Source organism: Centropristis striata, chromosome 23, assembly GCF_030273125.1.
Source record: "Centropristis striata isolate RG_2023a ecotype Rhode Island chromosome 23, C.striata_1.0, whole genome shotgun sequence".
Lineage (NCBI taxonomy): Eukaryota > Metazoa > Chordata > Actinopteri > Perciformes > Serranidae > Centropristis > Centropristis striata.
In genome coordinates, this window is record NC_081539.1 from 15,835,192 (window position 1) to 15,849,012 (window position 13,821).

Below are 13,821 nucleotides of genomic sequence, written 5' to 3' on the forward strand. Positions count from 1 at the left end.
TCCACAGTGAAAATTCCTGTAAATTTGTGAGAATATAACTTAAGTCCTGTAGAATGAACCTGCAGTGGAATTAGTGACTGGAAACAGACAGTTTAATTTTAATTATTTTTTTAATACAATGTAATATATTACTGTACTGTAAATATTAAAATTCATTTTATTATGAATTTCCACAGTGAAAAATCCTGTAAATGTTTGAGGATATACCTGCAGTCCTGTAGAATGGACCTGCAGTGAAATTAGTGACTGGAAACAGAAGGTTTAATTTTTATGAATTTTTAAAAATTACAATGTAAAATGTTTAATGTACAGTAAATATTCAAATGCATTTTATTATGAATTTCCACAGTGAAAATTCCTGTAAATTTGTGAGAATATAACTTAAGTCCTGTAGAATGGACCTGCAGTGAAATTAGTGACTGGAAACAGAAGGTTTAATTTTTATGAATTTTTAATGTAAAATTGTTAATGTACAGTAAATATTCAAATGCATTTTATCATGAATTTCCACAGTGAAAAGTGCTGTAATTTTGTGATAATATACCTTAGGTGCCATAGAATGAACCTGCAGTGAAAGTAGTGACTGGAAACAGATAGTTTAATTTTTATGAATTTTTAAAAATGCAATGTAAAATGTTTAATGTACAGTAAATATTCAAATGCATTTTATTATGAATTTCCACAGTGAAAAATCCTGTAAATGTGTGAGGATATACCTGAAGTCCTGTAGAATGGACCTGCAGTGAAGTTAGTCACTGGAAACAGATAGTTTAATTTTTATGAATTTTTAATGTAAAATTGTTAATGTACAGTAAATATTCAAATGCATTTTATCATGAATTTCCACAGTGAAAAGTGCTGTAATTTTGTGATAATATACCTTAGGTGCCATAGAATGAACCTGCAGTGAAATTAGTTACTGTACATGTAACTGTTGATGTAACGTTAATACTTCATCTCCTCTCTGCTGGTAAGAGTTTTATACTGAAAAAAATGTGATAAAGAATGACAATAAAGTGTTTATACTTCATGTCAGCTCTCTTGGAGCAGTTTCAGTGAATTTACCGTAAATGTCACAATACGGGCGCACTACATTATATAGGGACGGCTGGCTTGACTCCGGAGAAGCGAATGACGGCTCACTTGACCGCAGTAAAACTAACGGGTTTCAGACAAGAAGTGTCACTCCTATGTACTTCCTGCTTCGCTTCAGTCCTTTGACAGCCAGACCGGACCTACAAGTACGGGCAGCTGTTAACCGCTACCTTAAGTTTAACCGTTATCTGACAAGCTTTGGTTTAACCAAAATGAAGAACGGATTAAATACGGTGCTTTCTTAAAGCGTAATTTAAAGTTTTCCATGAACATGAACACAACCTCCGTGATCTCATAGTGGGGGCGTGCCGTGACTCCGCGCTGGGTGATGTAGCCATAGGAAAGTAAACACACCATTCTGGCAAGATGGCCCCGCTCTCTGTGTTCCGAGTGGCACTTCTCGTATCATTTTCAGTTTTCCTGACTGTTGTGTTGGGTTTTGGACTCCCTGGTCTACTGAATGGAGCGATGAGGATTTTGGGATTACCAGAGACAAGTGTGACGGAATGCATAGTTGTGCTGTATTTACTTTTCGTGTTGTATGTGGCGACGCCTCGAATTCCTAGAGGATTGGTGCAGGTAATAGTACAGTATAAACTGTTCCAACATGAAAATGAATTCATGTCCTATGTCCTACAGGCATATTCTTACAACATATTATAGAGGAATGCAAACACCACAGCATCAGTTTAATATCACGCAGTTTCCACAGGTGATAATTAATGACTGCCTCGTAACGGTAACACTGTAGTATGTAGCAAAAAGTATCATACAAATGTCATTGTAAGTCATAATAAAAAAACGTCATGATATACTACGCCGAGAAAATATCACAAAAATTGTTAGTACAGTATGTCATGAAGAAGTCATTATTAAAAAATCACAAGATTGTAAGTAATGCAAGTCATTAAAAAGCATAGTACTATAGTACTATAGTTATTATAATAATAATAGTACAAATAATTGTAATAGTATATATATATATATATATATATATATATATATATATATATATATATATATATATATAAGGGTATATAGTATAATATGCCATTAAAATGGTGATAATGATGCATTACAGTGAACCCTTAAAATGTCATTAAATGTCCAAAAAGTATATGTTATTAACGTTTCATAAAAAATAGTATTAGTTAGTTAGAGTTAGTTAGATCGTCATAGTATAATCCTAAAAAATGTCATATTAATTGCCACAGTATATATGTCATAGTAAAGTTTGTCATCAAAATGTCAGAAAATACTATGTCCAAAAATAAAATGAAAAACGTCATAGTGTAGTATACCCAAAATTGCCCCCAAAATGCTATAGTATAGTATGTTTATACACACAACACCATATTATTATTATTATTTGTGGGGTTTTTTCATAATTTTGGACATACCATATAGTACATTGAAAGGCAGTGAACATGCAAAATAACAGGAAAACACCACATTATAGGATTTTCAAAAAAACCCATGCCATATTAAATTATTGAAAAATAAGAAAATAAAGTCAAAAAGTTTTAAAATGCCCTGAAAAGCTTAAAATGGTCCTATTATAGTGTGTTGATACATTAAAGTATAATCTGTTGAAAAATCACAGAAAACACCATATTATAGAAAAAAATAGTCATACTGTAGTATGTACATTTTTGTAAAAAGTTAGCAAATTTTAAAATGCCCAAAAACTCTTAAAATTGCCCAATTATAATCATACATATTAGACCATAATATGGTCAGAAATTACAAAAACACACCATATTTTGAGATGTCCAAAATTTGGGAAAAAAAGCATGTTGAAATTTTTGGGGAAAAAGTTGCAAAATTTTTAAACTCTCAAAATGAGCTTATTATGGCATGTTGATACGTGTAGTAGGGTAGCTTTTACAGTATTAACAAAAAAAACCCCACCATATATTGAGATGTCCAAAATTTGAAAAAAAAGGTATACTATAGCATGTCAGAATTTTTGTGTCGACATTTTTTTGGGGAAAAGTCGCACATTTTTTAAATGCCCCCATACTCTTAATATTGGCTTATTATAGCCTGTTGATGCGTGTAGTAGGAAGGTTTTTCCTGAAACCACAAAAAAACACTACATTTGGAGATGAAAATTTGGAAGAAAATGCAAATTTTTAAATGCCCTGAAACTCGAAATGAGCTTATTATAGTCTGTCGATATGTCTAGTAGGGTGGCTTTAACAGTTTTAACAACAAAACACTATTTTGAGATGTCCAAAATTTTGAAAAAAAATTCATACTATAACGTGTCAAATTTTTTGGTGAAAAGTCATAACATTTTTAAATAAATCTAAAAACGGTTTTATTATAGTCTGTTGATACATGTAGTAGTATAGTTTTTCCAAAAAATAAGAGAAAAACACCATATAACCGGATGTCCAAAATTTCAAAACATAACAGTCATATAGTATGTCTTATTATTTCCTTACAGATGTCATTGTCATGTGTGCCATATAAATATCATACAAAATTAGTCGTAAAATATATTGTAGTGTGTGATAAAAAATACAAGTCAAAGAATAGGAGATCAGCTTCTATGTGGAGTAATGCATATTAGTCGTAGAAATTGCTGTAAACATCTAGTTATTGATAATAAAAATAATCTTAAATTACACAATCATTTAAATTTCTTAAATATTACCTTTTATTACATTACATGCATTAGATATTAATGACTGTACACTTTTATATTGTGTTTTTGTTTCTTCTTTAATATATCATTAATTACAAAAGCTTAATATTATGGTCTTCTCTGCAGGTGAAGGGGAAAGCTGTGTTTATTACAGGTTGTGATAGTGGATTTGGTCACGCACTTGCCAAACATCTGCACAAGCTCGGCTTCATGGTCTTTGCTGGATGTCTTTTTAAGGTATGGATAAAACATACAGTAACAACTCATCTACTGAAATTGCCAAGGCAATTCCCCACCGTTTTTAATTCTCTGAGGTTGGTCATTTGTTTGCATATTTTATGTATTTTGCCATAATTTTGGGATTCAATTGGTGCATTTCATCGTAATGTCACAAATTACTGAGGAGACATGTCATATATTTGCAGGATAAAGGTGGAGAGGGAGCAAAGGAACTGGAAGAATTTCATTCAGATCGCATGAAGGTAGTACAGCTGGATGTCTGCAGTGAGGAGCAGGTGAACCAGGCTGCAGAATACATCAAAGACAACCTGGAGGACTCAGAACGAGGTACTGTAAACAACTGACACGAAGATCAGCATATGTGTTAATTTACCGACTCTCTTTCCTCTTTAACTATCTGTCACTGGTCATGATCCAGGTCTGTGGGCTGTGGTGAACAATGCTGGTGTGTCAACGTTTGGAGAAGTAGAGTTCACACCCATGGACACCTACAAGCAGGTGTCAGAGGTCAACCTGTGGGGCACCATCAGGGTCACCAAAGCTGTTCTGCCTTTAATCCGCAGGGCCAAAGGTCAGTGGCTGGAAAATAACACAACACTTTGAATTACACATTATCACTTTGTGACACATTAACAGGACAAAGCTAGTGTCCAAAATAAAAGCGCTAAAATAAAACTCACACTTTATTTTTGTATTTCATATTATTTTTGAAATACTAAGTTTCTTTATGAGGGATTAAAGGCATTCTTATTATTCATCAGGATAAAAAATGCTGCAGCCATTCAATAAGTTGTGTCGCATGATTTCTGAGAGGAATGCTAACAATGCAAACAAGCCTGCAATTGGAGAATAATGTAAAGTCTTTTTCTAACTTTATTTCTCAATATTAATAACTTAATCTATATAGCACTGTCCTTGAAATTGATAGTTCATATTTATTGAAGAACACCGACTATGGATAAGTACCCCACTTCAATAAAGTCAAACTTTTCCTTTAACATAACTAAATAAAACCGGATAGAATGGCATATAAAAAATACAACAATATAACCCTGTTATTGATTATCCTATAAAAGCTAGTTTGAAAGGGTGTGTTTGTAGCTGACGTTTAAAATAAAATGCAATACTCTGACCTTACTTTCATGTTTCATATGTGTCTTTATAAAGGATTATACGCATTCTTAGAATTCCTTGGGAAAAAAAATGCTGCAGCCTTTCAATAAGGAAACCGATGGTTTCTGAGAGGAATGCTAACAATGCAAACAAGCCTGCAATTTACAAATTCTGTTTTAAGGTCTTTCTGTGTAAGGTGAAATTAAAATTTTAATATGTATAGTGCTTTCCTTGAAAGGGATATACAACGTCCCTTCAATAAATCTGAACTTTCCCTTTAACATAAATAATAAGTGCTTAAATGAGAAAGACAACAGTCAGTAATACAAATATACAATGAAAAGTAAAACAGGATAGCATGGTATATCAAATACAATATCCATCCATCCATCCATCCATTCTTGTCCGCTTATCCGGGACCGGGTCGCGGGGGCAAGAGGATAAGCAGACGTCCCTCCCCCCAGCCACAACGTCCAGCTCCTCTTGGGGGACACCGAGGCGTTCCCAGGCCAGATGAGAGATATAATCCCTCCACTGTGTTCTGGGTCTTCCCCGGGGCCTCCTACCATTTGGACGTGCCCGGAACACCTCTAACGGGAGGCGCCTGGGAGGATCCTTACCAGATGCCCAAACCACCTCAGCTGGCTCCTTTCGACGCAAAGGAGCAGCGGCTCTATGCTCCCTCCGGATGTCTGAGCTCCTCACCCTATCTCTAAGGCTGAGCCCAGACACCCTACGGAGGAAACTCATTTCGGCCGCTTGTGTCCGCAATCTCATTCCTTCGGTCACTACCCAAAGTTCATGACCATAGGTGAGGGTTGGAACATAGATGGACCGGTAAATCGAGAGCTTTTTGCCTTTCGACTCAGCTCCTTCTTCACCACAACGGTCCGGTACAACGCCCGCATTACTGCTGAGGCTGCACCAATCCGACTTTCCATCTCACGCTCCGTTCAACCATCACTCGTGAACAAGACCCCGAGATACTTGAACTCCTTCGCTTGAGGCAGTACCTCTCTTCCCTCCCAGAGGAGGCAATCCACCGTTGTCCGGCAGAGAACCATGGCCTCAGACTTGGAGGTGCTGACTCTCATCCCAAACGCTTCGCACTCGGCTGCAAACCACCAAAATGAGTGCTGAAGGTCCTGGTCTGATGAAGCCAAAAGAACAACATCATCCGCAAAAAGCAGAGATGCAATTCTAAGGTCACCAAACCGGACCCCTTCCTCCCCCCAGCTACGCTTTGAGATCCTGTCTATGAATACCACAAACAGAATCGGAGACAAGGGGCAACCCTGGCGGAGGCCAACACCCACCGTGAACGTGTTTGACGTTGTGCCGAGTATGCGGACACAGCTCCCCCTTTTTGAAAATGGGGACCACCACCCCGGTCTGCCAATCCACTGGCACTGTCCCAGACCTCCACGCGACACTGAAGGGGCGTGTCAACCATGACGGCCCAACAGTGTCCAGAGCCTTCAGCATCTCAGAGCAAATCTCATCCAACCCTGGTGCCTTGCTGCTGGGCAGCTTCTTAACTACCTCGGTGACTTCTGCCAGGGATACTGGTGAAAAGTCCAAAAGTCCTAAAATATAATATGAAATACAATAATACAAAATTGTTATAAACTATCTTATAAAAGCTAAAGGTGCATTTGTAGCTGAAATTTGAACATGCAAAAGCAATGACTGTCATGACTGTGAATGCTGCCTCACTCCACAGCTGAGTTGGAATAACAACTTGATAGATAATGTTTTAAAGCAAATAGAAAACCTGGTGGGCTTACTGTTCAGAATATCCAAGGGTCACAAAAGTTGTCTTTTATAGAGTTTATCAGCAGCCAACAGAACAGCAGTGAGGTGACAGTTTTTTAAATAATTTGTCAATGAGTGACTCATGAGAAATAGCAGAGCATAGCACAGTTCTGGTTAAGAATGACGGTTGAACTTTGGATTTGGAGGCTTAACAGGCTTTATTTCATTGCACATTTTTGTAGTACTGGTGGTGGTGCATACAGTTGCCATTGTATCACACTATTCATTCTAATCCATCATTTGTTTTGAATAGAAATATGGTCACATAGAGGATATAAATGCCTACATCTCTGTAACATGTATCTCTGCAGGTCGTGTTGTGAACGTGGCCAGCATGTACGGGAGGATGGGGAATGCCCTGCGCTCGCCGTACTGTGTATCTAAATACGGCGTGGAAGCCTTTTCTGATTGCCTTCGCTACGAGATGAAGACCTGGGGAGTTAAAGTGTCCATCATCGAACCGGGGAACTTCATCGTAGCCACCGGCATCATGACCCGTGACATTGTGGCCAGCACGGCCAATAAGCTGTGGAAGGAGGCACCCGAGCATGTGAAGGAGGATTATGGGAAAGCCCACTTTGAGCAGTACATGGCTTTGATGCGCTCGTACTGCAACAGCGGCCAGAAGAATGTGACCCCGGTGCTGAATGACATCACTGATGCCATCATGTCCAAACGTCCATACACGCGGTACAACCCCATGGAGCCGCACTGGTGGATCAGAGCTCAGGTGATGACTCATCTGCCTGGCGCCATATCTGACTTCTTCTACTTCTAGAAGAGCTGTTCCTGTACGAGCTCTCTCTGTTTTCGACCAGCAGCATTTTACTCAGCTATGTAACACTACACAGATCTACACTCACTTCCTCAGCACTTTAAATCATTCACTGATCAAGCCTTAAAACATTTTAAATGTACAATGATTATTGCACTTTGCTAATTGTATGTATTAAAGGAACCATCATTCTATCTATACAGATATATTCCATAAGTAGTAACTACTTTGTGTTGAATATCAACCAGGCTATGACATACTCTTAGCTATAAACAGCGTTCGTACAAAGTCTTAAAAAGTTTGGAAAGTGTAAGTAAGTATTCAAGGTTAGGAAATTGCATGATTTTGAATATAGTCCTTGAAAAATGCTTGATTTTAAACAATTTTACATTTTACTCATGTAAACCAAAAAAAAATCATAGCTAGATAAGTCCTCTGTTGATTCCTTACTTTAAACTAGCAAACATTAAATAATCATGATCAAATCATACAATCAAAGTTAATATGAACAGCTGGTAAAGTAAACAAAGTGACAGATATTTCATACTGATTCAGGTGTGAAAATAAAGGCTAGCAGAGTGGATTCTTTTTGTTGTTGAGATACCTTAAAAGTGCTTAAAAAGTGGTTGAATTTAACTCTGAAAAAGCTGTATGAACCCAGTATAAAAACTATATCATTATTGCTTGCTGTGGTATTATCTTAAAGTTTTCCTTAAAAAAAAGTTAGAAAAACATTGTTTGTCCCTTTATATATATATTTTTTGTCTGATACTTGTAATATTCTGCCTTATGGGAATTTTCTGGGGCCACACTGGCATGAGGACCAAAACTGGTCGAGCTGGAGAAGAAGGCTCCTGCTGTTCTGTTGTGGTTCACGCCGGAACAAACCAAGGTCAGCTACTGTAAGGCCGTGGTGAGATTTGGCTGGATTCACCCCAAAGTTACGTAACAACAACACAAGCCCACTTTGTCTCACATGCACCACGAGATCCTGCGTGCTACTTCGACAGCAAGGTTGATTGATGTGATTAATGGGCGCGCTTGAACAAAAAAGGTTTTCCCCCTCTCTTTAATGGACTTGGATATAGCATGATGGGAATGAAAAAGCATTTTTTTTGTTTGGGAAATTTTACAAGCACAGTTTCATTGTTTAAAAGTGATTTGAAATAAAGTGACCAAATGAGATGGTGTTTTCTCATGTTCTCTCATTTAAGGTTCAGAAAATGTAATGATACAAACGGCCACCAGGTGGCAGACATGCATCATAAATAAAAATAAAACTGCTCTCATGCATGAATCATCTGCTATCTATCAGTTAATGTACCAATTTAAGCTGCATTATCATCTTATAAAAGCAAAGCTAAAGAGAAGAGATGAAAAAAAAAGAACTTTCATGTAGTTTGGACTTTTATACAAACAGTATAAAACATTTTTGTGATATGCGGTTTTGTAATCCAGTAAAAAAACAGCTTAAAGACAAAATTAAAGTGGAAATACCAACATTTAATTCAGAGTATTCACACATTGCAGCAGATAAAACACAAGACATCATTACGGTATTGTTTTTATGTCGTTTATTACGTCTTTTGAACACTCTAATAAACTCTTCTAAATTATTACACCTGAAGACGACCTCCCCTCCATAAAAACAGTATTAAGAGCATGACATTAAATTTCACAGCACTGCCTTTATCATTCCACAGCATGGATCTGTTTTCTTCACTCTCTCTCATACAGGGGAAAAAAAAAAAAGCTTTGTGAGACAACACCAAGAAGCAGCACAAAAGCACCAAAGTTGAACACGGGGTCATTTGTTTGGAATATTATCAAGAAATCCAGAGATTCAAGATTTATCTCAGGCTAGTTTAACAGTCGAGAAACAAAAGAGTTGCCCTGCTGCACTGTAGTTCTTGATCATGAAAAATAGTTTGATACAGGATCTCTTGATAATATCCACCACAACTGACTTCAGTGTCTTTTTAAGCAGATTTAAAACCATTTCTGTACAGCTACAAGGCTCTGCTCATGCGGCCTCCATTGGTGAAAAAAGATCCCAGTTTATAACAATATCTATGTAGGGAGATACTGTAGTTCTGTATTTGAATATCAAGTAAAACATTTAAGTATTGAGGAGTTTTTTCTTTACATATTTAAGTGTCTAAACTGCAAAAGTGAATGTCTTACACTAAGTCTTATATGAAATACATACAGACATAGAAAACTATTTCCTTGGAAACCATGACAGTTCCTTCACAACTGATGCCGTTACTTGAGGTGCTCATACATGAGATTCAGGTCATGATTACATCACACCTGGGGGTTATGTTTCTGAATGAACATCACATATTTTATACTGTACATGTAGGCATTCACTGTTCACTTAAAGAAGTTATACTTGATGAAATCAGCAAAGGTAAGGTCACTTGAAACTACACACAATATCACCTAATGGGCATTTTATGCAAAAAAAAAAAAAAAAGTTAGACAATGACATTTTCAGCCAACAATTAAATGAGGAAATACCCCTCTTATAGGGATGACACCCCCGACACGTCGATCACTAATCAGACGCACATGCAAAGCTTTAACCAAACAGCACGCAGCGGTGACAAGAGAAGTGGGAGGGAGAAAAAAAAAAAGGGACACTAAACCTTTGGTTGACAGAAAGCTGTGAAGGCACATTAAAATCTCCTCCTAAATCCTTCAAACTGGGGCACATTGCGTTGGCGTTTGTCACTTTAATGCTGCGTAATATTGCAGATGCTGTTGAACTGGAAGTCAGGGAGGAAATTTCACCCAAAAAAATTGTTTGTTGATAGCAGTTGGTTATCACTGCAGGCAAACACTATCGCACATTGAGCATCAGACGAAATGGCACCAATACAACAGCCAGGGATTGGGTGTAAGAAATGACACGTAACAGGACTCCTGTAACCCGAATACTTATCTGGTGACTGACAACTACGGAAGCCCTGAAGGGCAAAACAAGGATTTTTTTTTGACCCAGTATCATTATTTAAGTCACTTTTTTAAAAGTAATATATTGTAATGTATTTCTTTTTTTCCATCTGTAAAAACATTTCTTTTTATACCCGTTTATACAGATGGAAAAAAAAGTAAGTTAGAAAAATGAGTCTGGAAAAACAAATCAACAACAAAAAAAAAAAAACATTCTAGCAACAGCAAAACACCTTTACAGATGAAAAAAAAATAACTTAAAAATTTGATTCTGGGGAGGAAAAAATAACACAAAACCAGCCTTTTGGGCTTCCGTAGATAACACCAAAACCAAGAGGGAATAACTGAAAATAAAGCGAATACAGGTACAAATGTTCTAGACAGCTTTTTTCTATAAATTTGGGACCCAAAATCAACATATCATAATCACTCCATCCATACTGATAAACAATCCTGCAATTTACATTTTTAACCATGTTAGGTATTAAACAGAATCTTTGAGTCCAGACAAACGCATTTTAAACTTGGAATGTTGTTTTTTTAATCAGATGTAATCTCACGTAAATTAACTGACGACTGGTACTGTAGGTGCATAATTAGAACTTGCCATTTTAACCCGCCATAAATCAAACTGAAAGACAACTGTTCCACCGTTTATAATCCGTCGTTACAGCTCCAAAACTGAGAAAACATACTGGCAGCTCTCGTATGAATAGCTCTGTCAATCATCTGGGGAATGGAGAGAGGAAGAAAAAAGGTTCACACCCATGTTTTGTGTTCTTTGTGGCATGACTGACTTTTTTCATGCTTGGATTAATTAGACCTTAAAAGCCCTCCCATCCAAATCTCCTTTATTCTCTCCTATGATACATCAGTGTTGGCCTCCGTTCATTTCCCCACCCGTATATGACTGGGAGTGCTAATCCAGATACTCTTATTCAATGGAACACATTCTCCAAGTCTCCTCCCTAGATCCTACTTCACTGCTTTTGTTTTTTAGGGTCCAATTTTTCCATTCCTCCTCTATGAAATCCCTCTTCCTCCCCCCTCTCCCTTTCTCTGCTGCTCGGGTCCAACTGGCTGCAGCTGGAGAACTCATCATCGCAAGCATCGTGATCATCATCATCTTCTCTGAGCCCACTGCTCCCTGCCAGCTCTGATTGCAGGCGCTGGTGCTAGCTGCCCCTTCAACATTCAAAACACTACTTGGTCCATTTTCACTCATCAAACACCCATTCACTGTCAATATAAACCATGTTCTGCTGAAAACATTCCACTGTATTCTAACTTGACCATACATTTTGGGGAAAAACAAGCATGATTCCCCGAGCTAGGACACTTCTTAAGACATGTTGGCGATGAAAATAAATGCCCAGATATCAAAGAAAGGGTACTTAGCTGAAGGGATTGTTTTCTGAAAATCCTTTGTGCCTCCTTGAGGAAAAGGGCGTCTCCTAGCTTGACGTGTATATGTGCGCTGCAACCGCACAAACGCGACCCCTGGGCGACCCCTACGTTCCCTCCAGTGATCACTAATTCAGGAGCAGTGACATCATGCTCTGGACTGGTCCCTCCATTTCCCCTCCCAGCTCCACACAGAGCTGGCGGGTGTTTGGAAGCCGCGCTGCTGTCAACGTACACCCACCCCGCTTGCCCTGCTCCCTCCTCTTCTCCAGAGAAACATCCCCTTTAGCAACACTGGAAGGATGCATCAGCTGTCAGTCACACCCCAGCAGGGGAGGGAGTGTGAGGAAGTCTCCAGACTATGAGGAAAAGTACTTTCTGACTCTTCGCATGACCTCTAAACACAAGGGTAAACTCCCCATCGCTCACGTGGACTGCTGATCACTCTTTTAAGAGGTAACAGTGAAGGTGTGAGGACATGCACGCATGCAAAGTCACCCCCACTGTCTGTGATGCCTCGGCTTTGTAACATTCACATGATATGGATACAGCAATATGTGAGACAAGCAGTTCCGTTGTACAAAAAGAAAAGTTGAACAACTAGTTTGACTTTGCACAAGAATCCTCAAAATCCTCTGACCACAGATGCGTGCGTTTGATATTCCGATCTCCACCGCCATGATCCTAACAGAATTCTATCAATAAATATATTTTGGTCACTTAATTTTTATTCATGATTAGGAGTTAGCAGAAGTTGTGGATTAGTGCGTCCACAATCATAAAGAATTAAGACAGACAACACAAAAATGAGTTGAAATGTAGACCTCTGTGGGCTAGTTTGCTAACGTGAGAAATGCCTCATATGGGTGGTTGTTGTGTACTGAATACAGTTTAAAATCATCACATTTTTAAAAAGAAACTGTTAAAAAGATTATATATTATCAACAAAAAAAAAAAAAAAGAAACTAAATGCAACTCTAATAGATATCAAGGTGGAAATACATGGCATTGCCTATGACCTAACTCATCTGGATAATTTAAAATAGGCGACCAAGAGGTCTGTAGTCAACTCTCAGGAGTCCATAGTCTTTTTGTCTCCTCCTTCCATTGCTCCGTGTCTCTCCCATGCTTTTTCCATGCCTCCTCTTGGAATGCTCACAAATCGGGCATTTAAAGTCCTGATGATGTGTTAAGTCCTCAGGCTTGGAGTTTAAATGTTAGTGTGTGTTCTGGCGTAAGTAATCTGAATGAATATATATGGATGCAGTTAATGTATAAGTGTGTGTGTGTGTGGGTGTGTGTGTGTGTGTGTGTGTGTGTGTGTGTCTGCGTGGAAGTGCAAGTGTGTGACGGAGAGGGATCAGGAGGCAGCCAGGGCCTTGATCAGGTACAGTTTGTCTCCCTGCTCACTGGTGAAGATGGGGGCCTTTTTGTAGTGTTCAACAAGCTCTTCCATAGAGTTGAACTTACGCTGTCCAATGCAGTAAAGGTTTTCCTTCAGCTGCACTTTGAAATGCTTGTTCTTGCTCTGCGCCTTCAGGGAGATGGAGAAGTCGTTTGGCTGTGAAAAGAAAAGGAAATACAAGTTTATATTATCAGTGCACAGATGGCGTTTTTAAGATCTCCTCCTTCCTCTGTAAAGGCCCCTTTAGTGTGACAACAACAACTGTGTATATTGTAGCATTTATAGTTACATTGTGAGAATTTGGTCCAAAATTTCTGACAGCCAGGATTTTGCCTCGGGCCGTCTTTGCTCGCCAAAGCTTCA

The 13,821-nt window shown here is 38.2% G+C and overlaps 2 protein-coding genes across 3 annotated transcripts in view; one reads left to right on the top strand and one right to left on the bottom strand.

The window, feature by feature from the left end:
• Nucleotides 1-1,240: 1,240 nt before the first annotated feature.
• On the top strand, nucleotides 1,241-8,876 carry bdh1 (3-hydroxybutyrate dehydrogenase, type 1). The gene is made up of 5 exons (XM_059327507.1): nucleotides 1,241-1,674; nucleotides 3,875-3,985; nucleotides 4,174-4,315; nucleotides 4,407-4,559; nucleotides 7,228-8,876. The coding sequence occupies exons 1-5, from the start codon at nucleotides 1,462-1,464 to the stop codon at nucleotides 7,692-7,694; spliced, it is 1,086 nt and encodes a 361-aa protein (XP_059183490.1). The 5' UTR covers nucleotides 1,241-1,461; the 3' UTR covers nucleotides 7,695-8,876.
• A 297-nt stretch (nucleotides 8,877-9,173) lies between these two features.
• Nucleotides 9,174-13,821, bottom strand: part of nck1b (NCK adaptor protein 1b) — a 31,795-nt gene continuing 27,147 nt past the window's right edge. For both annotated transcript variants that reach the window (XM_059326796.1, XM_059326797.1), the window contains one exon: nucleotides 9,174-13,614. In XM_059326796.1, coding sequence (XP_059182779.1) covers nucleotides 13,414-13,614 — 201 coding nt within the window. In that variant the 3' untranslated portion in view covers nucleotides 9,174-13,413. The remainder of the gene's footprint in view (nucleotides 13,615-13,821) is intronic.